Below are 22560 nucleotides of genomic sequence, written 5' to 3' on the forward strand. Positions count from 1 at the left end.
GGCAGGCTTGACATGCAGCCAACTTTGCACCAGACCTGCAGATGAACTTAACCAGTCTGCTGCTAAATCTCAGTTACCAGTTTAATGGTATCCACTACAGAATAATTGCTCATTTTACTATAGCCGATTTGATAGCTCAGTGGGTTACGTGATGCGTAAGCAGGAGAATTTGCAGGAAGGATTGAACCCTAGGACCACAGTTACTTAATTCGACTAAAAAATATTTCCCGGAAGGGGGACTTCAACTTTAATAGGCAAAGCCCGGATTTGAAAAAGGCGCTAGTTACACGCCGAAACACGTGTCATCCATTAAGGGCGGAACATACACTGAATAAACTAAAAAATATTCTTATGAAGAAATTTACCTCTAAGTTTATTTCACCACATAAGGAAATTGGCGCAGAGGTGTAGGCACAAACAAACTTTTTTCTCACTTTTTTCAAACAGAGTCGAGGAACTCTTTCTCCGTGTTGACCCACACCCCTGCGACAACTGAACAACAAAGAAAGGATAACAAAGTCTAAACACGATACAGGAAAGATCACCAGCTTCAGAAGCATTCACTAACAGGTCGCGAGAGTACACCTTAAGATATCTCCATATAAAAAAGTTCCTCTATACCTGAATTCTTAGCAAGAAGTAGGTTCAAACAAAGAACAGGGGGATTATTTCAATGCATCACAGGTTAGGCAGGGCCACAGATCAGCACTGCAGGTCTCCAAATCTAAATCTGTAGTGCAGTTACATATTGAGCTGAGGTTTGGGGTATTGGTGGGGGTTTGGGGGGGATGAGCTTTGCAAGCAAAGAGACCTGCTTTTTGAAAAGCCCATTTTGGATACCAGGGGACATTTGTTTACAGGGAGGTTAATTTGGGAGCTGTAGATGTACTCTTCAATAAACCACTTAAATTGTGGGTAAAGATCTAGGGTAAAAATGAGTTTTTGTTATGTAGGGCACAAGTTTGAGAGTTGTACTCTTCATCTGTTGGACAAAAAGACTAAGGGATGTGAGCAAAGCTTTTACACTGCTAGGGACAAGACTGGTTTAATGACACTACAGACATACCTGCAAACACAAATACAGTTAAAAGGTTGGCTGTGAAAGCCAGTGCTGACCAGCATCAGGTAAATTCATTTCAGAGGTCTACTGTAAGGGTCTAATCTGCCCATACTCCAACAAATAGGCCTTTGGCTTACTGAAATGTAATCACTAGTTAGACTCTTGCACACAAGAGCAAGGAGGAATATGCTGCCTCTAAGCTCCAATTTGATAAAAGAGAAGGCAAAATTGGTAACAGTCACTTTTTTGCTATTCTGCCTGCCTGCTGAATTGGAACTAAATGAGACGAGAAACATAACAGTGTTCAAATGCACTACAACCGTTCAATAAAATCTTAAATTACAAAAACCAAAGTTAAAGATATTTGGGTGCAGGGGAGGGAAAAACCATTCTCGACACAAAAAGTTGAAAAAGCAACAGAGAAGAAAGTGATAATCCTATCCCCTGCACAAACATACTGGTGAAATACAACCAGTCAGTATTTACCAAGTATTCCCTAGGTCCGCCTAGTAATTCACATTTTAGAGTAAAGTTTGAAAACTAACTGAATCATTCAACGACCGTTCATAATTTTCTTTAGTGCTTTAATGTTGCTTATTCAGTCCAATATGTTTCAGGATGAAAATCGCTCATTCAGGCGAAAATTTTAATATCTGTTAAACATTGTATAAAATGAATACCATTTACAAACATGTTGATCCAATGACTCAATATCTACGAGATTAATACAGATTAAAGTGACTTGCATTTTTTAAAATCCTGTTTAAACTAAACAGAAGTTCGTATAGTAAGCATAGCTGACATATCTTTGTGTCTAAAGTCTTCAATATGTCTCAGAATTCATCCTGAGATTTAGTCAATGCCAATGCTACTAGAGATTAAACTAAAAGACTGTTCTCAAACTGAAAGCATTAAGCAATTATATGTATAGAGGGTCGCTATTAGTTACATCTGAAAGTTGAGTAGGATACATCCCAATGGAACACAGAACAGCCAGTCTTCCAATATTATAAAATAAAAGTAACAACTAAAACCTTGTTAATCTGATTATCTACCCCATGCATGGAGAAGAAAAGTGAACAATGGTTCATGAAACCTACGAAAAGATTCCTACTTCTGCGAGGCTGCAAAGCCTTCTCACTCTCTATATATTTTACGCGTTGCATTAACACCTTTTTTTCGAGGTCTCGCCATGTAGAATGCTAACATTCCCTTTAAGTGCGTGCCCTTTTTTCATGCGTTCGTGAACAACTGTTTATTTTTCTTCTTCTCCATTTTTTGTGGATCTGCTTAGAATATCATGCTATGCATAGATTAGCAAGCAGTACCCGGAGAAGGAGGTGGGCTGTTTGAAGGTACAGTGGCAAATAGATGTCCTAATACCACTTGACCTACCTGTCAATCTGCTTTAGAGTGGGTATCTAAGCAGTAGTGTTGTGTAAATGTGTGAATGAAACCCAAAGTAGCTGCTTTGCAAATTGCATCTAATGGAACGCCTGCAATGAAAGCCAGAGTAGCCCCTGCGCCAAGAGTAGAGTGGGCTCTTGGTGTGAAAGGTAAGGATCTGTAAGATAGTGAGTAACAAACTTGGATGCATTGGACTATACATTTTGAAATCACAGACTTGGAGACATGACCACCTTCTCTACCAGCTGCTATGAAAACAAAAAACTGATCTGTTTTCCATAGTGGTTTAGTTTTGCTTAGGTAGTACATGACTGCTCTCCTTTCATCTAGAGTATGGAGGCTTCTTTCTGCAGAATTAGTAGGGATTTGGAAAAAGCTGCAAGTTCAATGGAATGGTTAACATGGAACTTAATAGATTAATTCAGGTGTAAAAACTAGGTTGGGTTCTGAGAACCACCTTGTGTTTGAGAATAGTAATGAAGGGATCTTTAACTCGGCAGTTGTAGCTCACCGAGTTCTTATTGATGTGATTGCAAAAAGAAAAACAGTCTTACAAGTTAAATGTCTAAGACTAGCTTTGTGCAATGGTTTAAACGGTGGACCCTAGAGTCTTGTGAGCACACCATTAAGGTCCCACACAGGAGGTGGATTTTAAAAATTGGAGGGTATAACCTTTTTATACTTCCTTGAAAGCTTTGATTACGGAAACCTTCCATGACACTTTGCTTACTCCCTCAGAGTCTAAAAGGTAAGGCATATAGTGTACTATATGCAAAGGGGAACAGTCAATCGGATTAATGTTACGTGATTTGCAGCAGATCACAAATCGCTTGCATTTGTTAAAATAGCAGTGTCTTGTGTTGGGTTGTGTGCCTCTTTTAGGATATCCCTACATCTTTGTGGAATGTTTAAATGTCCAAACTCTATGAATTCAGGAGCCAGCCTGCCAAGTTCAGAATTTGAGGGTATGGATGGAGTGCTGTCCCCTTGTGTTGGGATAGCATGCTGTATGGGCGCGGATTTTACATTGGCTTACACAGTCAGTTTGGGTAGTTGTGGAAACAATGGATGTCGAGCACACATTGAAGCTATTCGGATCAGAGCGACTTGTTCCTGGTTCATTTTGTGAACTAGCTTGTTGAGAAGTGGTGTTGGTGGAAAAGCGTAAGCAAATTTCCTGGACCCGTTCATCCACAGGGCATCCCCCCCTTGGACTTTGGTTGGGGAAACCTGGATGCGAAGTCTGGACATTGCGCGTTTTGCTGTGTTGCAAACAGATTTAGATTAGGCTATCCTCATTGGGCAAAGACATTGTGTAAAATATGTGTGTGAATTTGCCACTCATGTTCTCCAGGAAGTTGCGGAGTTCTGCTTAAAGTGTCTGCTAGTGAATGGTGTTCCTCTGAAACGTGTTGAGACAATAGGAAAATGTTGCATCTAAGGTTTAAGTTACCTGTAACTATTGTTCTCCAGCATGGGTCTGGCACGGATTCACATGCTCATGAATATTGCCCGTCATCAGGCTGGGAATCCTAGGTAAAACAAAAAACTGTTTCACTTTGATTTGAAAACTGTACTTCTCCTCTAAACCAATCATTGTCCTCTGGATCATAATGCCCCCATCCAATGACAGCCCTCTCCCTTAGCTATACCCCTGGTAGCCATGGTGGTCATCTTCAGATTTGGTAAGCACATAAAGTGGCAGTATGAGCCCAGAAGAGCAACAGAGGGTAAGGCGGTAGGGTTTGCATGTGAATCCATGCCAGACCCATGCTGGAAGACAATAGTTACAGGTAGGTAAATAACTTTCTCCAGCATGGGGTCTGGCATGGATTCACATGCTTATGAATAATTACACAGCAGTACATATACACAACTGGGGAGGTGGCAAGGCTCAACGGAAGCAATAAACACTCAACTCTGGAATAGACTCTACTCAAACAAATAGGTTGCTTAGCACCGCTTGACCGAACCAGGACTACTCCATGGAATCCCTGTTGATGCAGTAAAACCTTGAGGAGGTTTGCGTGGACCTGCACGTAGCAGCCTTGTAGATGTCGAGCAGGGACACGCCAGAGAGAAATGCAGTCATCGATGTGATGCTCTGGTGGAGTGGGTGCATGGTCGGCCTGGCAGCAGCCTGCTAACCAGTCGATGGCAGTGCATGATGCAGTGGGAGAGCCAACTGGCAATGGAAGCCTTACAAGGCCTTCCCTTGATTTACAGGTCCAAAGACTAACAACTGAGAAGTCTACCAGAGATTTTGTTCATGCCACATAGAACTTCAAGGAATGAGCAACGTCCAGCGAATTCAAGGCCCTTTGCGCTGACGACGGATTCGGAAAGAAGACGGTTAACACCCAAAGGTTTGTTATGGTGGAATTCCGACGGCACCTTTGGCATAAAGGTGGGGTGTGTACGCAGTACCACCCTTGAAGTGAAGCAAGACAAGTAAGGCTGCTTGCAAGACAGGGCCTGAATCTCCCCACCCCGCCTGGCCGGGGTGATAGCCACGAGGAAAGCCATCTTCCATGAGAAAAACTTGAGTGGCTTCTGATGCATAGGTTTGAAGGGCACACCCATGAGCTCAGTTAGCACAACATTAAGCTCCCAAGCAGGGCTAGGAGCTTTCACAGGATGGAAGGTCCTGAAGAGCCCTCTGAGGAACTCCTTGAAGAGCCTGTGAGAACACAGTGAAGGTCTGCCCAGAGACCTGGTGAACCTGAACCTTAATATGGCAGCAAGATGCACCCTGATAGAGGCATGAGCCAGTCCCACTTTGGCCAAGGAAAGCAGCATTTCTCCAACACTCGAGAAATGGGGTTACAGGTAAGAAACTACTCCCTTCTCCAGCATTGGATCTTTCATGGCTTCACATGCTGTGAATAGATTACATGGCAGTACCAAACATGCATGGTGGAGTGTAAAGGCAAACCAATACAGAAACAGAATCACATACATGAGACAATTAAACTCTTCCAGTGATCAAGTGCCAAAAAAACATCCTGAAGCGGCAGGGCTTAGCTTATTGAAATAGGCGTTGCAGGACTGCCCGTCCCACCTGCACATCACCATGCTGCTGCCCCGGACAGTAATGCTGTATAAAGGTATGCGGCACCGCTCAGGAGGCCGCCTGCCCACCAGCGGAATCCCTTATCATAATGCTGCCGACGAAGCCATAGAGCTCGTCGAGTGCGCCTTTGGACTCCTTCCCAAAGGCTTGCCAGCTTTAGCGTGGCAGAATGAAATAGCAGATGACACCCAACAAGAAAGTCCTTGCTTGGAGATTGTCTGTCCCTTGATGGATGGCCCATAAGCCACAAATCGCTGTTTAGATTTTCTGAAATCGTGAGTACGATTCAAATAAAACTTCAACGCCCTCTTTACGTCCAGTGAATGCAAAGCCCGTTCTGCAGGCGTGGACGTTGAAGAAAAAAACAAAGGCAAAACAATAGAAGAGTTTATGAAATGCCGTTGGCACCTTTGGCATAAAGTGCGGATTAGTGGCCAAAACAACCCAAGTCTTTCAAGAATCTCAAGTATGAGGGGTCTACCACCAATGCTTGCAACTCGGATATCCTCCTGGCCAAAGTAATTGCCACCAGAAAAACCACCTTCCATGACAGAAACTGCAAAGGAGCCATCAACAGCGGCTCAAAAGGCAGTCTCATCAGACCAGACAGTAACACATTAAGGCTCCACAGTGGCACAAACTTCTTGACTGGAGGAAAAATTCCAAACAACCCCTTCAAGAAATGCTTGATTAGGCGATCACTAAACAGAGGAGCCACATGCCGCCTCCAAATAAACATAGAAATTGCTGCCAAGTGTACCTTTATGGAGGATAACGCCAGGCCACTTTCCGTCAACTGCAAAAGGTAGGGGAGAATCTGTTCTGGGGAAATGTTCAAAGGGTCCACTCCTGGCTGGCCCTTACACCACACACAAAACCGTTTCCATTTACTTGCATAGGAGACATTTGTGGATGGTGCCTGTGCCGCCTCCAAAATTCAACGACAGTCACTGGAAAGCTTTAGCCTGCCAAACTCTTGAGTAGGCAGGAGCCAAGCAGTCAGGCTGAGACACCCCAGATTTTGGTGCCACACTGCGCCCCTGTCCTGAGACAGAAGGTCCGGCGTTGTCTCCAACCGAATCTGCTCCACCACTGACCGGTGAAGGAGATCTGAGAACCACGGCTGCCTGGCCCAGAACGGAGCTACCAGAATCACACGGCATGGTTATCTTCGAATCCACTGGAGGGTCCGTCGGATGAACGGAAATGGAGGAAAGGCATACACGAACCACGGGAACGAATCCCCCAGACACTCGGGCTGAGCACACCTGCTCTCAATCACCCTGCACGGTTTGTTGCCCACCGTAGCAAAGAGCCAATGGATGACAGCCACACTTCCGGAAGTGCTGGAAACCTGCTGCTCTTTCAGCTGCCACTCGTGCAGCTGACCTACGTCCCTGCTGAGCGCATCTGCCTGCACATTCAACACTCCCGACAGATAAGCCACGAGGCCATTTTCGTTCAACAGAGACCAATACCAAAGTTCCTGTACTTTCCCTCGACAGCACCCTAGAATGTGTGCCCCCGTTTCCTGAGATCAAACATTGTGGTGGCATTGTCTGTCAACAACCTCACCACCGAACCGCGAATGCGCGGCAGAAACCACTTGAGGGCCCAAAGTACTGCTCTCAACTTGGGCCCATTGATATGGAACCGAGATTCCTCCTGAGACCACAGGCCTTGAACTTTCACGTCGCCAAGATGCGCCCCCCCATCCCGTCTGAGGCATCCGCCACAATTGTAAATTGGAACTCCGGCTCCAACAACGGCATGCCCCGAACCAAATTGTCGAAGCACTTTCACAGAGCAAAAGGTTTCCACCAGTGTGCCGGTGATCACCAACTTGTCGGACCAAGAGCCGTGATTCTGAGCCCACCGGTCCGCAAGGAACTCTTGCACTGGACTCATGAAGAGATGACAGTTTGGCAGCAGCGGAATGCATGACGCCATGGGCCACCAGCAGCGACATGTAGGAACGGACTGACACCCTTGCACCAATCTTCCACTCGGTCGCCTTTTCTAGGAGTCTCATGACCCGCTCGCCGAATGGTTCACAAGGCCCAGGCGCGTCTGAAACTCTGCTCCCAGAAACACCAAGTCCTGGAAAGGCTGCAGAAATTATTTCTCGAAGTTGATGGCAAATCCTAGTCATTGCAACAGCCGCATGGTAGCTCCGAGACTTTCCTGCGCCTCCTCTGGCGAAGAACCTCTCTCCACCCAGTCGTCCAGGTACAGATATACGTGATGACCCTCCCGTCGGAGACACGCTGCTACTGGTGCCAAACACTTTGTAAATGTCCTGGTGGACGACTTTAAACCAAACGGGAGTACCTGAAACTGGTAGTGATCTTCTCCTACGACAAACCGCAGAAACTTGCGGTGCCGTCGAAGCATGGGAATGTGAAAGTATGCGTCCTGTAAATCCAATGATGCCAGAAATTCGTCCGGCTGTACCGTTCGGATGACTTCCTGAAGAGAGCATCTTGAACTTGAGGCGTTGCAGATTCTTGTTATATGCCTGAAGATCCAGGATGGGTCGCCACTTGCCGTTGGGTTTCTTCACCACAAAGTAGTGGGAATAAACCCTGTGACCCCTCTCTACCACCGGAAGCGGTTCTATAGCCCCTTTCTGGAGCATAAGAACTACCTCCTGTTGCAGGATGTGCAAATGTGGTTGCAAGGCATAGACTGGCGGAAGGGAAACCGGGGAACATTTGAACTCCAGCGAGTGGCCCAGACGCACCGTGTCCAACACCCAACAATCCAACGTAATTTTGCACCACTCGTCCACATGCATCGCCACCCTGCCCCCCCAGTAGATTGTCCTGAAGGCAGTCATTGTTGTGGTTTAGCCTGCCTCCCCTTAGAGTGGAGGACTGCGAACCCTTTTCCGATGAGCCTGAAAGGCCTGACTCGTCTGCGCTGACTGTGCCGATCTCCTATACCCCTGGGAGGAATAACTTTACCGACCGTAACCCCTGTCCCTGGTGGAAGCAAACCAGGCCTTACCCGAAGCCCCCCGGAATGGACGAAAGGATCGAAAAGAGTGCCCACTCTGTAAAGCCACTAAGGACTTAGTCTCTGTCTTCCTTCATCCCTTTGAGGGCCTCATCGATTTTTTCCCCAATCAAATGCTCCCCCTCACAGGGCATGTCGATAACCTTATAATGCACCTCCAGTCGAAGTCAGCCCACTTAAGCCAGGCTTTGCGACAAAGCACTACCCCATTGTTAATCTGCTTAAAGCCGGACTCCACCAGGTCAACAGCAATATTTATACTGTGATTGGAAGCTTCCTCCCCTTCACGCACCAATAGCATGGCAGTCTTACGGTGCTCCTCTGGCAGATGTTCCAAAATAGGCGCCAGCCTATGCCACATCTCTTGATCATAGCGTGCCATGATCGCTAAGGAATTAGCCGATTTCACCGTCGTCGCCCCAACAGTCAAAACCTTCTTACCAAAGGTATCCTGTCCCCGCACTTCACTGTGCGGAGGAGTAACACACTTGTGCTGACTCCTAGCCTTACGGCTGGCTTCCGCCAACACCACAGACTCAGGAGTGGGCTACGACACTAAGCACTTCAGGATAGATTCAGGGCCTTGAACTTTTTCTCCAGTCTACCTTTGACAGCCAGCTCCGAAAATTGATGGCGCATCGTGCGCAGAACGTCCTGCCACACGTGGTCCAGAGTAGGCACAGAGAAAACAGCTTTCCTTCTCTTGCCCATGTGATCGAACAGGAAGCACTCCTTCCGCTCTTCTTCAGGATTCAACCCAAACTCCACACACACCGTAGCCATCATGGCGAGGAACACCCCAACATCATTGGGAGGGGGAGGCTGCGCCAGCTCAGAGGCTGTTCCACCTCCCCGTCTGTGTCCCATGCGTCATCCCTCGTCGGTGACAATGAACCAGTAAAGAGTGTCCCCGCGGAACACTGTCCGTCTCCTACTCTGGCAGCTCGCCTTCCTCAGGGTACGATCAAGGACAATCTTTTCTCACCGGCAGTGGAAACCCAGCTGGGGGAGAACTACGTGGAGGGACACAGGCCCCACCGGGACCACATTCAGAAGGGGCAAACTTGCATCCAGCTGGCCCAATAACGATTGCAGCGTGGACAGAACTTGGAGCGACCACCAGTGGGTAACTAGCCGGACCAGCTCCCACTACAGCCAATGTCCAAGGCCCAGCACTTGCAGTGCCAAAGCCGACAGCCCCAACACAGGCTCCCGGTCGTCGTCCACCTCCTAGGACACCGAAAAAGCTGCCGTCTCCTAATGTAGAAGGGTGTCAGGCAGAAGCGAGTCAAAAGTGGAAGACTGCCACGCCCCACTCATCAGCAACAATCCATCCGCGTCCATCCTCATGGACAAGAAAAGCATTGGTCCTTTATCAAATATCATTGTTGCCGGAGCCGACGACAACCGTCGACGACTGAGCCGTAGATGGAAGAGCAACCGTCGACGACGGAGCCGTAGATGGAAGAGCAACCGTCGATGACGGGACCACCATCGACAAGGCTGTCGTAGGAACCACCATGAGCGGTGTAGATTTTCACCAGAGACCCGGCCCGCTTGACAGCGCTGGACCGGTGTTTAGAGGACGGCCTGTGATGGTCTCCTATGCCGTCGACTTCTCGGGCCTACCACCAGACCCTCGGGAATGGTCCGACCGACCATGCTTAGACAAAGCACCTTTCGACAGCTGTTTACTCGAAGATCTGCTGCTCTTCACCACCTCTGATGCAGGTGCTGGACGAGATTTCTTAGCGTGAGGCTCAGTCGACGCTGCCCGGCGATGTTCCGCAGACTGCACAGGCCGCTTAGAGGACAGGCTCCGGACCGACCCCACCTCCGAGGCCGGGTAGGTGCCCTCATTAAGCCAACAGACCAACTGCAATCCTTAAGAGTCTTTTGCAAGAATCCTCGACTAATCTTGCAAGTGTCTGCCGAGTGATGGGGGTTAAAGGCAGTAGAAGCAATCCATATGCCTGTCACCCTCGTACACCTTCAACCCACAAGTCGCACAGGGCCGGAAGAGAGACTTCTTCGGAGCCCCAGAAGCCATCACAATACCAAATAGTACACGCACGTGTAAAAAACACGAACTCAAGGTGATCCCAACAGTTTGGAGACGGTTGAAATCTGAAGGGAAGCCGCAGGGGCAGGGCTATTTATACCCTGCGTCTTATTGGTGGGGACTAAAGGAGGTTTAATGGACAAAGTTTTGAAGTTTTCCATAGGAAAACGCTAGGTTAAAGTAACCGAGGTTCCCAGCCTGACCGGATGTGTAGCTAAGCTTCCATCAGATCCAGTGATCACATCCAGTCTCCCCTGTTCAGTGTTTCCGCAATAAGAACTGGCTTAACCATCTCAATTTCTTTTTTTATTGTGTTCGATTCATAAAAGAAACTTTACAATTCATTTTCAAAGATAATATAGTAGAATTTTTGCAGAGGGAGGGAGAGATTGAGCGTGGCAAGGTCCCAGACAACTCTCCGGCCAGCCTGGTTCTTCTGTATGGTGAAAATCCTAAAATACAAGCCCAATCCTCGCTGGGAGGCTCAGACTTCCACTGCCTTACTCTAGACTAGCGGCCGGATCTCCACCAGTAGAGCTGTTGTCCCAATCTGTGGGAGAGGAAGGTACCGGTAGGCGGTAGCCAGTGGGGACTACACAGAGGTTCCAGGGGTCCGAAGAATTCTGGTGCAAAATTTGCATGTGAAAGGCAAGCATGCCCCCCCCCCACCAGAGACACGTGGCCCCAAAGGGGCGTGTCATGCCTTCTTTCCCTCCGAGGGTGTTGCAGGAGGGCAATTGGAACAAACCCTTGCCCCGCCCCCCCCCCTTTTGTTGTTTCCTCCGGTGCAGACTGAGTTTGGGTCGAAGGAATCTTCGATGGCACCGATGACCTCTTCGACAAAGGTATCTTAAACACCTGTGGCTTCGATGACTAAGCAGTCAGTGTCGATGGTGTCGACAAAGTCGTAGAGGGCTTTGACGATTTATGTTTTTTTGTTGGTGTCGGGCAAACACTCGATTCTCGATGAGTCTTTGACGATTTGAGGTTGACTCGAGATTTTCGATGTTCACCTTTATTACTGGATCTTTCCATAGTAGTTCCTGACTTCCCTGTGTCGTCCAACGGATCGACCGTGGTCTGGCTCTTTTGATGTTTCTTTGAGAGGGGGGGGGTGGGGGGGGGGGGCGAGGCTGCATTCTCAAAGACCTGCATCATTTTCCTTCTAAATTCATCCCATTTTCTTTGGGAATCCGACTTAGACATCTTACCAATTCGGTAGACTTATCAGAGGAAGAGGAAGAGGAGGGAGATCTATGTCTCCTTTTAACCTTCTTTGATGAAGAACGTCTCGATCTACTGCGTGATTGAGACCTCTTAGAATATATATGGGGAACCGATTCCTTCGAATCGCTCGACTTTTTATATTTTTTTGACAAGGCCTTCGAAGCTTCCCGCCCCACCGCCAGTTTACCTTTTCTCTCACGAAGGACCTTCTCCGTCATCGACGGACAGGAGCCACAGTCGCCGGTTCGATGGTCTGAACCTAGGCACCAAAGACAAAAGCTGTGAGGGTCTAATCAACATTTTCGATCCACAGTCGATACATTTTTTGAACCCCGTCTTGGGAGTAGAGGGGGTGGAAGAAGACATTTTCTTGAAGAAAATTTCAAAGTGCGCTGTTCACGAGAGCGAAGCAATTGGAAAAACGGAACTGAAGCCAAGGGGCGCGACACAAGCTACTTATAGTGATGGTACGTCGACACGGTACCGAGCTCATCAAGGGACATCGATGCCATGACCTCGTGCACAGCGCCCTCCGCTGAGAATTGTTTTTTCCTGAAGCAGCAAAGCTGGCGGATACGAATATCATAAGATGATGAATACGTGGGAGGACACAATCCATTTGAAACATTGTATACACGCGGTATTGAGCACTGGTGGGATGGTGTCATTTGCAGAGTTGGAGGTTGGAACAAGTACAGGATTTGCACATGGTTTCATTATGTACTGCCTATGTACGTCAGAAGCAGTGCCGATGGCAGACTGGTGGTCAGAAATGTGCAGTTTGTTGTGCGATTCCGGATTAGGGTTATCAGACATAGAAGGCATAGATGAAATATGATGGTCTTGTGGGCGGAATTTGGTACCCATTGTGGTCGGCGGCAGAGGTGGCGTGGCAGTGCGCCTGTCACAGAGTGAAGAAAGAGTCCCCCAGAGTGCAGCTGCCAGGCCATGAGTGGCACCCAGGCAGTCTGGGTAGAGAGACTCAATCTCCCTAACATTAATTTTATACTTAATCCTTTCTCCTAGTGAGACCCCCCAGCACTTTGTGCTGGACTTCTGGACCTCCCCAGAATGAGGGCAGCCATGTTCCCCTCATTCATTCATATTTGCTTTGACTTTTGGGTACTCGTTTCTTTTGTTTTACCTTATTCTATGGAGTCTTTCTTTCCTCCATCTCTTAAAAGGCATCTGTGTTACAGGTCTGCAGCCCACAGCACCTTATGTGCAGTGTTGCTGGGAACCCTTTGGGTTCTCCTTTTTATATTCTTTAATTTTCCACTAAGAACTACAGTTCTTAAGTAAAGAGGGATACTTTGTATCCTTCCTAAAAAGTAATCTAGGGGGAGATTAGCACACACTACCTTAAGTGGAGTGCTAAGGGGATACAGAGTATCCCCTTTCACCTCTGCTCTTGTGACTTTTTGGTCACAGTGACACCCCTATAGTTATGGCTAGTGGCAGTAGCTGTGTTCTACCAATGTTTGTGCTATGTTCTACCGCAGACTAATTGCAGCCTTGGTTATGAACAAAGGGGTCGCCTATGTTATAACATGGTGGCTCCTTTGTTTTTTGACATTTCTTGCCTGGCTCCACTTGTCCTTTGTTAGCCCTTCTAGCATTCTGTGAGGTGGAGGTGTGTGTATGAGTTGTGCCTTTGACACGAATCCCTGGATGTAACCACCTAGCAGGAAGGCAGGAAGTGGGAGAGGAGGCAGAAGGCAGGTAGACCACTTGAACATAAGATCCGAAGCTGAAGACGACCAGAGACGCCTGCAGTGGGCTCCTTCCCTTTGGCTGATGCGACAAACTGCAGATTGAGCCATCCCCCGGTGTGCTGACACCTTCTAGAGCTGCACACCACAAATAGCAGAGGACCGCCAACCCATTTGCAGTGCAACACCTTCGCGTGGACGAATCCGTCCAGTACTATGGTTATCTCCAGTTGCGCAACCCCCTCCGCCCCCCACCCCCACAACAGGCACAATCCAACTCATCCAGGTCCCCTCACCAGAGTGCAGGACTGAAGAACCGAGTAAGATCGATCGAGCGATAACGGTCCTTTGTTGAAGCCGCTAAAAAGGCGGCAAAACCGCAGACCAATGCAGGAGACCGAAGAAATCCATGCGGAGGGTCCTTTCTCGCGACTCCTGCTGTGACATCCCATCCAGAGTCCTTTATTTCGTCACCGGACCGAGGAATCAGGAGACCGGGTCCATCGCGGCTAAACAGGAAAGAATCCAGCTGCATTTACTTCTTCTAAACTAAGGTAGTGTGGGGCTCAAGGCGAATAATCGCTCCAGTTTGACTGGAGTGCATTACAAGGTGTTGAGCTGCCCATCCATACCACTGGCCCAGGCTTCCCAGCTTGCGTTCTATTAGAGTGTCCTCTGCATGGTCCCTGTACATTGTGTTATCTTGCTAAAGCATTCCACTTTAGTGACTAAAAGTATCCCGAGGAGCTTTGCCTTTTTCTGCTGCATTAGACTTTTGTTCCTCTCCTACACTGACCTTGGTGAAGTTTTGTATACTGCCAAAGCATGAGGTACCTTGAAACGTATATCTAAAAAGTAATTACTGCTAAAGTGTTGAATAGCCCTCCTTTTCCTCCCCCCCCAGACTTTGTCTGATGTGACTTGACTAAATGAATGAACCTATCATTTCTCTAACAAATGCAAGTGTACAGCACTACAAGTAATACAGCAGAATTGTCAATAGTGTCATTTTAACAATTGTAAGCGCGAGCAACTACCATTGGAGCAGTCACCTAAGAAATGTATTGGGCGCATCTCTCCCCCTCCGCCACTCCTCCCCCTCCCCTGACTGGCTTCCCTTCCTCTCACAACTGAAATTTCAATTCCTCGGTCTTGTCTTCAAATCTCTCCATAACCTTGCGCCCCCCCCCCCCCCTACCTTTCCTCCCTCCTCTCATTTTACTCCCCCCCCCCCTGGCTCTCTCCGCTCAGCAAATCTCTACCTCCTCACTGTACCCCCATCCCCATGTGCCTCCTCACGCTTCCGCTCCTTCCAACTCTTGGCCCCCCCCCCTACACTGGAACTCCCTCCCGCTCTCTATCCGCTCCACCCCTACCTACTCATGCTTCTGCCAGCCACTCCCTGAAAGCCCATCTTCTTCACCTCCCCCCCCTGACTTCCTTTCCCTACCCGTCCCCTCCTACCCTGGCCCCCCCGGCTTTCCCCCCATCCTCTCTCCTTCCCCTCCAACCTTAAATTGGTAATAAATACTACTTAATGGCAATGAGGACACCAGATCACTCCCCTTCCATTCCCCTTCCCCTCCCTCAAATTCTACACTAACTCCCTTCACGTACCCCCTCCTCTACCCCCCCCCCACACTCCCTTGTAAATAGTTCTACTTATTGTTCTAATGACCTGTTCATGTTTGTAAATATGCTTCCCTCACTTTTGTACCAGTTATATTGTATAGCGCTTTGGCTTAAAGCGCTATATAAATTCAATAAACATATGTATTCCTATATGTATTGGTTAGTCTAAAAGAGCATATACTCATCTGCCTTGTGCATATAAAATAAATGTATATTTTATTATAACGTTGAGGGTGTAAGAGCTTCTTTGAGCTATTGTATTGACTGGGCTCAGTGTACTTAGCTACAGCTCACATCCTCCTCATGGGATAAATCCAACTGCTCTGCAATTCTACCGGATCCTTTGGGTGGTACATACGTATACTTGGAGTTGGAGACCTGTATACCAAGGTAGAATTTCATAGAGTCTTACCTCCAAATGGACTTTGGGAAAACTCCCATAACAGCCTCCCCAGCTCCCAGAAGAGCGAGGAGAAAAGCTGATGCGGAGAAAAGCAGGTGCTGGGGCCTGACTGAGGCGGTGCCCCCGCCGGTGAAGAGAGCATCAGCCGGGATGCCTGGGTGAAGCCAGGCATCGGAGAGGCATGCTCCCGTGAGGAGGCAGCGCACGGAGCCCTAGGGCAGCCGCGCTGGTGCGCTACACAACCAAAAGGAACCCCCCCAGCGAATAGGAACTGTGCAGGAATGCCGCCCCCCCCACCCGGGGAGCAGCTGCAACTGAGGAGTCCCCACAAGCTGAGAAAGGCAGTGTGTGCCTCCCTCACACAACGAGTGGCAAGTAGGAAGAGCAGGACTGGAGTCACTTGCCGCCCCCCCCCCCCACAATATAGGGGGAAGGAGCAGAACGCAGAACCCGCCCCGCCAGTAAGGAAGTACAGGAGAGCCTGGGAGCAAGGACCCATAGAGGGACACGAGACATCTTTGCTCCATATTCCGCATCAAAGACACCACCCTCCCGCCCCCCCCCCTCCAAGCACAAAGAGGCTGGTTTGGAGGAGCAGGTCCCAGCGCTCAGAACCAGAGCACAAGACTACATCGATACCCCCATCTGCACATGTCAGAAGATGGAGAGTGCCCCAGCCTTGCATTGCAGGAGACGTCCAAGGCGGAATAAGGCGCGGGCGTGGAGGCACACATAGGACTACGCAGCTGGACAAGCACTAGACCCGGATAAGGCTGTTGATGCACCAACGTCTGTTGCAAAGCGAGGCCATGCTGGGCAGACCCCCTAGTGTGAGCAACCAGAGCAATGAGCTGAAGGAAAACGCCCAGTCGGTCCACAGCAAAGGGAAGAGCCCCCGGCAGGACTCTAAGGCGGGCACAGAGCTGGAGGCAGGGTGGCTGGGGAGCAAGTGGCACAAGGAGAAGATGGAAAGCTTCCCGGAGTGGGTGGACCTCTTGCAGTTCTCCACCAAAGACAACATGGGAGGAATTCTGGCAGAGATCAGAACACTCTGCAACGACATGCAAACCTCACTCACCGACCGAAAGGAGAGTGGTCACGTCAAACAGAAAGTGAAGTGCATAGAATCCAATCAATTGAATGCCGACCTGCTGGAAATGTGCCTCGACGACTCACACGTCAGAACTGGAGATGTGGGAAGAAGTGGCCTTGAACCTAGACAACCTGGAAAATCGTAAAAGGAGGATCATCATAAGGACTGTGGGGCTCAAGGAGGACGGGGAAATGCTGGTGCAAGGGAAACACAAGGTACAGGGGATGGTTGACTTACTGTTCAATCCGGAAGGGAAGTTCAGCTGAAGCGCGCTCACAAAAGGGGTAAGACCTTCGGCAACAGCCAGAGATCCATCATTGCGCAACTCCTTCGGAACACGCAGAAGTGTTCACTCAGGCCAAGTCGCTTCAGGACTTAGAGTTCGAAGGCTACCGGATCTAAATTTTCCCAGACCTCTCAGGCTTGACACCATCAAGGAGAGACTGCCGCCTGCTGACGAAGTGGCTCATGGAACAGTGGATCAGATACCGCTGGGCCTAACCTTGTGCCTTGCAGTTTGAAGGGGGGGGGGGATCTGTGGACTACTGGATAACATGGGCAGAATAGGTGCTGTGCCACTTAACATCAACCACAGAGAGACCCCAAAAGGCTCCCACAGGAGTGACAGAGAAGACCAAAAGTGGTAGAGACTGGTCGGCCTTGCGGCATCCAGGAAAAGGACAGAGTGGCAGCAAGTACACAAGGCTTAACAGAGCCTCCCCGATAAAACAGGGATCCCCAGACTGACCAGCAGTCTCTGGGCAGCTGAGAACTGGACGCTGAGGTTCACACGAGTACAGACATGAGGTCATAGGCCCTATGTAGCCCTCAACAAGGGAGAGGGCGTCTCACAATCTCCAATGGTTATAAGGTTGGTTTAAGGATAAACTTATTGCAAGTTGGAAAGGGGGGCTAAGGGGCAAGTGAGAGCGGGGGGGGGATCAGGAAACAGGGGTGGTGCAGGTTTCAGCAATTCTCAATATACAGGGGGGTCCAGAAGGCAGCCGCTGCTATGGAGCTGAGAAGTGATGGTCATGCCAGGAAGAATGATTCAGCCGCAGGGTTAAGTGCTGGCTGTGGGCACTCTCAATGTTAAAGGTCTCAAATGCCGAATAAAGAGATCACTAGTTGCCTGGGAGCTCAGGGACACGGTGTTGGATATACTATTCCTACAAGAGACAAGACTAAAAACAGGGGAGGAGAGACCGATCGGGGGAACGAGCATAGGAAAAGTCCACTGAGCATCTGGAGAAACCAAACGGGACGGGTGTGATTATGCACAAGTGCCTAAACTTGAATGGGCTGGCGGTAATGAAGAAGCGAGGACCAGCTCTTGCTGGTGCAAGGCGACGTTGATGGCCTTAGTAGTGTTGGCCAAGATCTACACCCCCAACCAGGGTCAGAGGGCTTTTAATGTGGTAGTGCTGGATATGGTCATGGCATTAGGAAAAGTGGGTCCTTACAATAATAGGGGGCACCTTCACCTCCTGGGCAGTTGAGACTGGACAGATCCCAAACTGCAAGCCTGTCTGACACAAAAACCTAGAGGCATGTGCTGAGCAAGGTGCATATCCAACAAACCAAAATGAGTGACGGGTGAAACAGATTTGCATAAAGTAGGAGGTAGTGGTATAAGGACCAGAGCTAACCGAACTGGATGAATGGTCAGACGAGTCCAGTGCAAAGCAGAAAAGCACGGGGGGAAGGTCCATTGTTCAGGTCAATCGGATCAAAGTTTGCAACGCCTCCAAAATTGTGAATGAGAAAATTGATGTATGCTATTGACAAACAGTCCTTTGTCTAACACTATGGAACTTTAACATTCAAAACATGCTATCAATATTAAAATGCATGCTGCGATACACAATTTAATACCCAATGTGACGATAACTATACAAAATAAGACTCATTTGACAATCTAATAAACCAATAACTCCAGTGAAAGTAACAATCACTGAGAGAACCAAGTATATTGGCAAAAAGTCAATTCAAGGTCTGCTAATTATTGAGCGAACATAGTATGAAACATGCTGCAAAACAAAGCCCATTCAAAGTTCAACAGACAGCAAATTAAACTGACGAGAAGAAAGAATCTGATGGTAAAAATACAAATAAAATGTTGAAATTAAAATGTGATACATGCTGGGACAAGAACTCCACATTTACGCCATGTCTAGGAAAAGCCTGCAGGGGGGAGGCAATCTTTGGGTACACATTTATGGTAGACTGACAAAATAAAGTCAGTGAAATACAATTCTATGAAAAGCCTGAAAAAGAACCGCCATGTTGGTCAAAAGTCTAGAAAAATATTGAGTGGGAATCATTTTTTGCAAAAAATCCTAGATTGCCTGAGAAAGAAGTGGAATCATGTATTTTGTAAAGGAACAATATTTAAAGAGAACCTTGTGTTATTTGGTAGGAACAGAAGCTTAACTTTGAGGCTAGAGTAATTATCACCCTACATGAATTGAAGCGGTAGTCACAAGCTACACACCAGGTTTGAGAAGGACTAAAGTAGAAAAGATTTACGACAGACAACTGCAAAAAGAGGGTGGTGACATTAACCTCTTGGATCTCAAATGGAGACTGACAAATTCAAAACCCCTGATCCAGCCTGTATTTAAAGGTCTACAATGTTGACTCAATAACTTGTCATTTATAGTGGCAGGAAAATCATTAAAGGAGCTAAACATGGGGGCGGGTGGGGGCAAGATTTGTACAGAAACACCAGGAAAGGGCTAGCCAGGATGACAGAAGGGTCCTCAGGAAGCTAGCACTAGATAGTCTCCAGGTAAGATACAGGCAATAGTACATGTTTTACACCAGATTTAGGGGACTAAACAGCAGGGGAAAGGCAATGCTCTTATGTTATCCAACTCATAGGAGTCCTCACTATTTGCTGTAATGTTGAATGGCTGGAAAATAAATCTCAGAAGGTATTCTTGAGTGGTGCTGCAACATGTTTTGTTGGGTAGTAATGCACTGAAAGCTAAAGTCAGATGAAGGGGTCAAACACTCAAGAAAGCAACTCACTGTGCTTCATTAAAAGGCTACCGGTCCGGTAGTAACGGCGCTTGTAAGGTACCAGCGCCGTTAATGCCGGACCGGCAAACTACAAGTTCTGCTCGCAGGTGCCTTTTTGCCCGCCAGGACTGACCTGGTGGATGTACCAGCACCTGCGAGCAGAGCATGTCGGATGCACCGGCACAATTCACGAATGCTGCCAGTGCATCCGGCTTCCCTGTTCCCATTGAGCCCTACGGGTTACCTATGGGAATAGGCAAGAATATTTTCTGGCTCCCAAGAATGTGCAATTACGGTGTCCGCCGGGGTCGTAATACCCCGGTAATTGCCCATTCCTGGGCACTGAAAAAAAGTTTGCCGGCAACCTGCCGATTTCATCAACAAGGCTACCGTCAAGCTTGAAATTAGCCCCACTGACTTTTTGCAACAAATACAGCACTGACGTTGAGTTGCATTAGTCATAACACTGAAACTCTTCAGTTTCACACTATATTAAAAGGAAGACAAAAGGATAACAGAAAAGTTGCACTGTACTTGTGTGATATCAGCAAGAGGCTCCTCATCCTGAACTAGCATCTGAGCAAACTGCTGACCTTGGTCGGGGCTGATCCTCATCACATTTCTGAGCAAGAAAATCCAGTCGGGTGTGTATCCCACCTGAAGAACAGAAGGCATGAAATTTAATTGGAATGCTTTCTCCAATATGAAAAACACAAAAGAACCTGAACAAACAAGGCATAAAAAAACATTCTGAAGAGAATAAAGAACTATAAACCTATTTGATCATTCATATTCAGGACGACATGGTAAAGGCAAGAGCTGCCAATATGCAAGAAAAACAAGTTACTTACCCCTGGTAACATTCTTTCGACTGGATGTTCCTCATCTTTTGACACGTTGCCCAGCTTCAGCTGCTTTGAAGAAAAGCATTGGTGCCGATGGCGTGGACTATGTGCCTCAAAGGCCTCCGTCGAGGATGAGGTCATCAAAGATATAGATATATATGGGATACATTACTCACCGTAATCGTATTTCTGATGCTTGTATCCACTTAGATTCACATGCTGTGCATAGGCTGACATCTAATGGAAGCTGCAGAGTATTACAGTTTGTTTTTCGAAACTCGAAAAGGGGTGTCGAACTAGGGCGTGCCAGTAATACTATCCCTAGTGACGTCCACTGTACCCATGATCCCTCACGCGTGTAGGACCCTCAGATTGTATTTTTTCTGACATGAGGTAGCATGAGGAGTAGCGTGAGTACAGAGTATCCTAGCAGATAAGAAATAAGACTACAAGCATCCGTGCACCTTCTCTCAGAGGGGAGGAAGGGCGGGCGCATGTGAATCTAAGCAGATACAAGCATCAGAAATACGATTACAGTGAGCAATGTATCCCTTCTGGGGCTTGTGGAATCTGCTTAGCATGCTGTGCATAGATTAGCGAGCAGTGTAAGAAGGAGGTGGGATGTGAGAAGGGTCATGAGCAAATAGAGGTCTTATAACCGCTTGTCCCACTTGAGTATCTGTCTTGGAATGAGGGTCAATGCAGTAGTGCTGAGTAAAAGTGTGAATAGAGCTCCATGTAGCTGCCTTGCAAATGGTGTCAAGGGGTACATTTGCAATGAAAGCCAGAGTGGCCCCAATGCCTCTTGTAGAGCGAGCTCTTGGAGTGAATGCCAAAGTTTTTTCAGAAAGGGAGTAACACAGCTGGATACAGTTAACAATCCACTTGGAGATGGCCCCTTTAGAGACGCGATCTCCCTCTTTGCCTGTAGCTACAGAGACAAACAGTTGGTCTGTTTTCCTTAGCGGTCTGGTCTTATTTACATAGTATAGGATCGTCCTACGCACGTCTAGGGTGTGTAGTTGCACCTCAGCTGAGCTTTGTGGGTCTTGGAAGAAAGCCGGAAGCTCGATGGACTGGTTCACGTGGAATTTAGATATAAACTTGGGTGAGAACCTAGGGTGTGTACGTAAAACCAGTTTATCTTTATGAACCGTAAATAAAGGATCCTGCACTGACAGAGCCTGAATTTCACTGACCCTTCTTATAGATGTAATTGCTACTAAGAAGGCCGTCTTATAAATCAGGTGTTTGAGACTGCTTTTATGCATGGGCTCGAATGGGGAGCCCATGAGTTTAGATAGCACCACGTTAAGGTCCCATCCTGGTGGTGGGTTTGAAATTGGAGGGTGAAGTCTCTTTACTCCTTCCATGAAGGCTTTAACCACTGGTACTTTCCACCACGACACCTTGTTATGGGAGGTGGTGTATGCTGACAGATGTCAGGTGTACCTTTAGTGAGTTAAAAACCAACCCTGCGTCCAGCAGGTGGAGCATGTATGTGACAAATTTGGAAGGAGTGCAATCAACTGGGCTGATTTGCTTCTTCTGGCACCAGATAAATGGTTTCTATTTGTCAAAGTAGCAGTGCCTCGTGTTTGGCTTCCTAGATTCTCTTAGGATGTCCATACATCTCTGTGGCAAATTGAGATGCCCAAACTATATGACCTCAGGAGCCATGCTGCCAGGTTCATTGAGATGGGTTGAGGATGCACTCTGACCCTGGTGCACCCGCCCGAGAATTTGATGGGCTTGCACACTGCTAGTCTGCTTAAGTGCAGGAACCACGGTTGTCTCGCCCACATGGGAGCAACTAGGAAGAGTGTCATCGATTCTCTGTTCATATTGTTGATCACCTTCCTGATGAGGGGTGTTGGTGGAAAAGCGTAGGCAAACATCCCTGACCAGTTCATCCACAGGGTGTTCCCCTTGGAGCCTGGTTGGGGGAACCTGGATGCGAATCCTGGGCATTGTCTGTTTTCGCTTGTGGCGAATAGGTCTATA

The 22560-nt window shown here is 48.0% G+C and overlaps 1 protein-coding gene across 2 annotated transcripts in view; it reads right to left on the reverse strand.

Annotated features, from left to right (window-relative positions):
• The window catches only part of CLTC (clathrin heavy chain), a 1506669-nt gene that overhangs the window by 815628 nt on the left and 668481 nt on the right, over positions 1-22560 (reverse strand). For both annotated transcript variants that reach the window (XM_069615119.1, XM_069615118.1), the window contains exon 10: positions 20246-20368. In XM_069615119.1, coding sequence (XP_069471220.1) covers positions 20246-20368 — 123 coding nt within the window. The remainder of the gene's footprint in view (positions 1-20245; positions 20369-22560) is intronic.

The sequence above is a fragment of the Ambystoma mexicanum genome, chromosome 9 (assembly GCF_040938575.1).
Source record: "Ambystoma mexicanum isolate Mex_15411 chromosome 9, UKY_AmexF1_1, whole genome shotgun sequence".
NCBI classification, from domain to species: Eukaryota; Metazoa; Chordata; class Amphibia; order Caudata; family Ambystomatidae; genus Ambystoma; species Ambystoma mexicanum.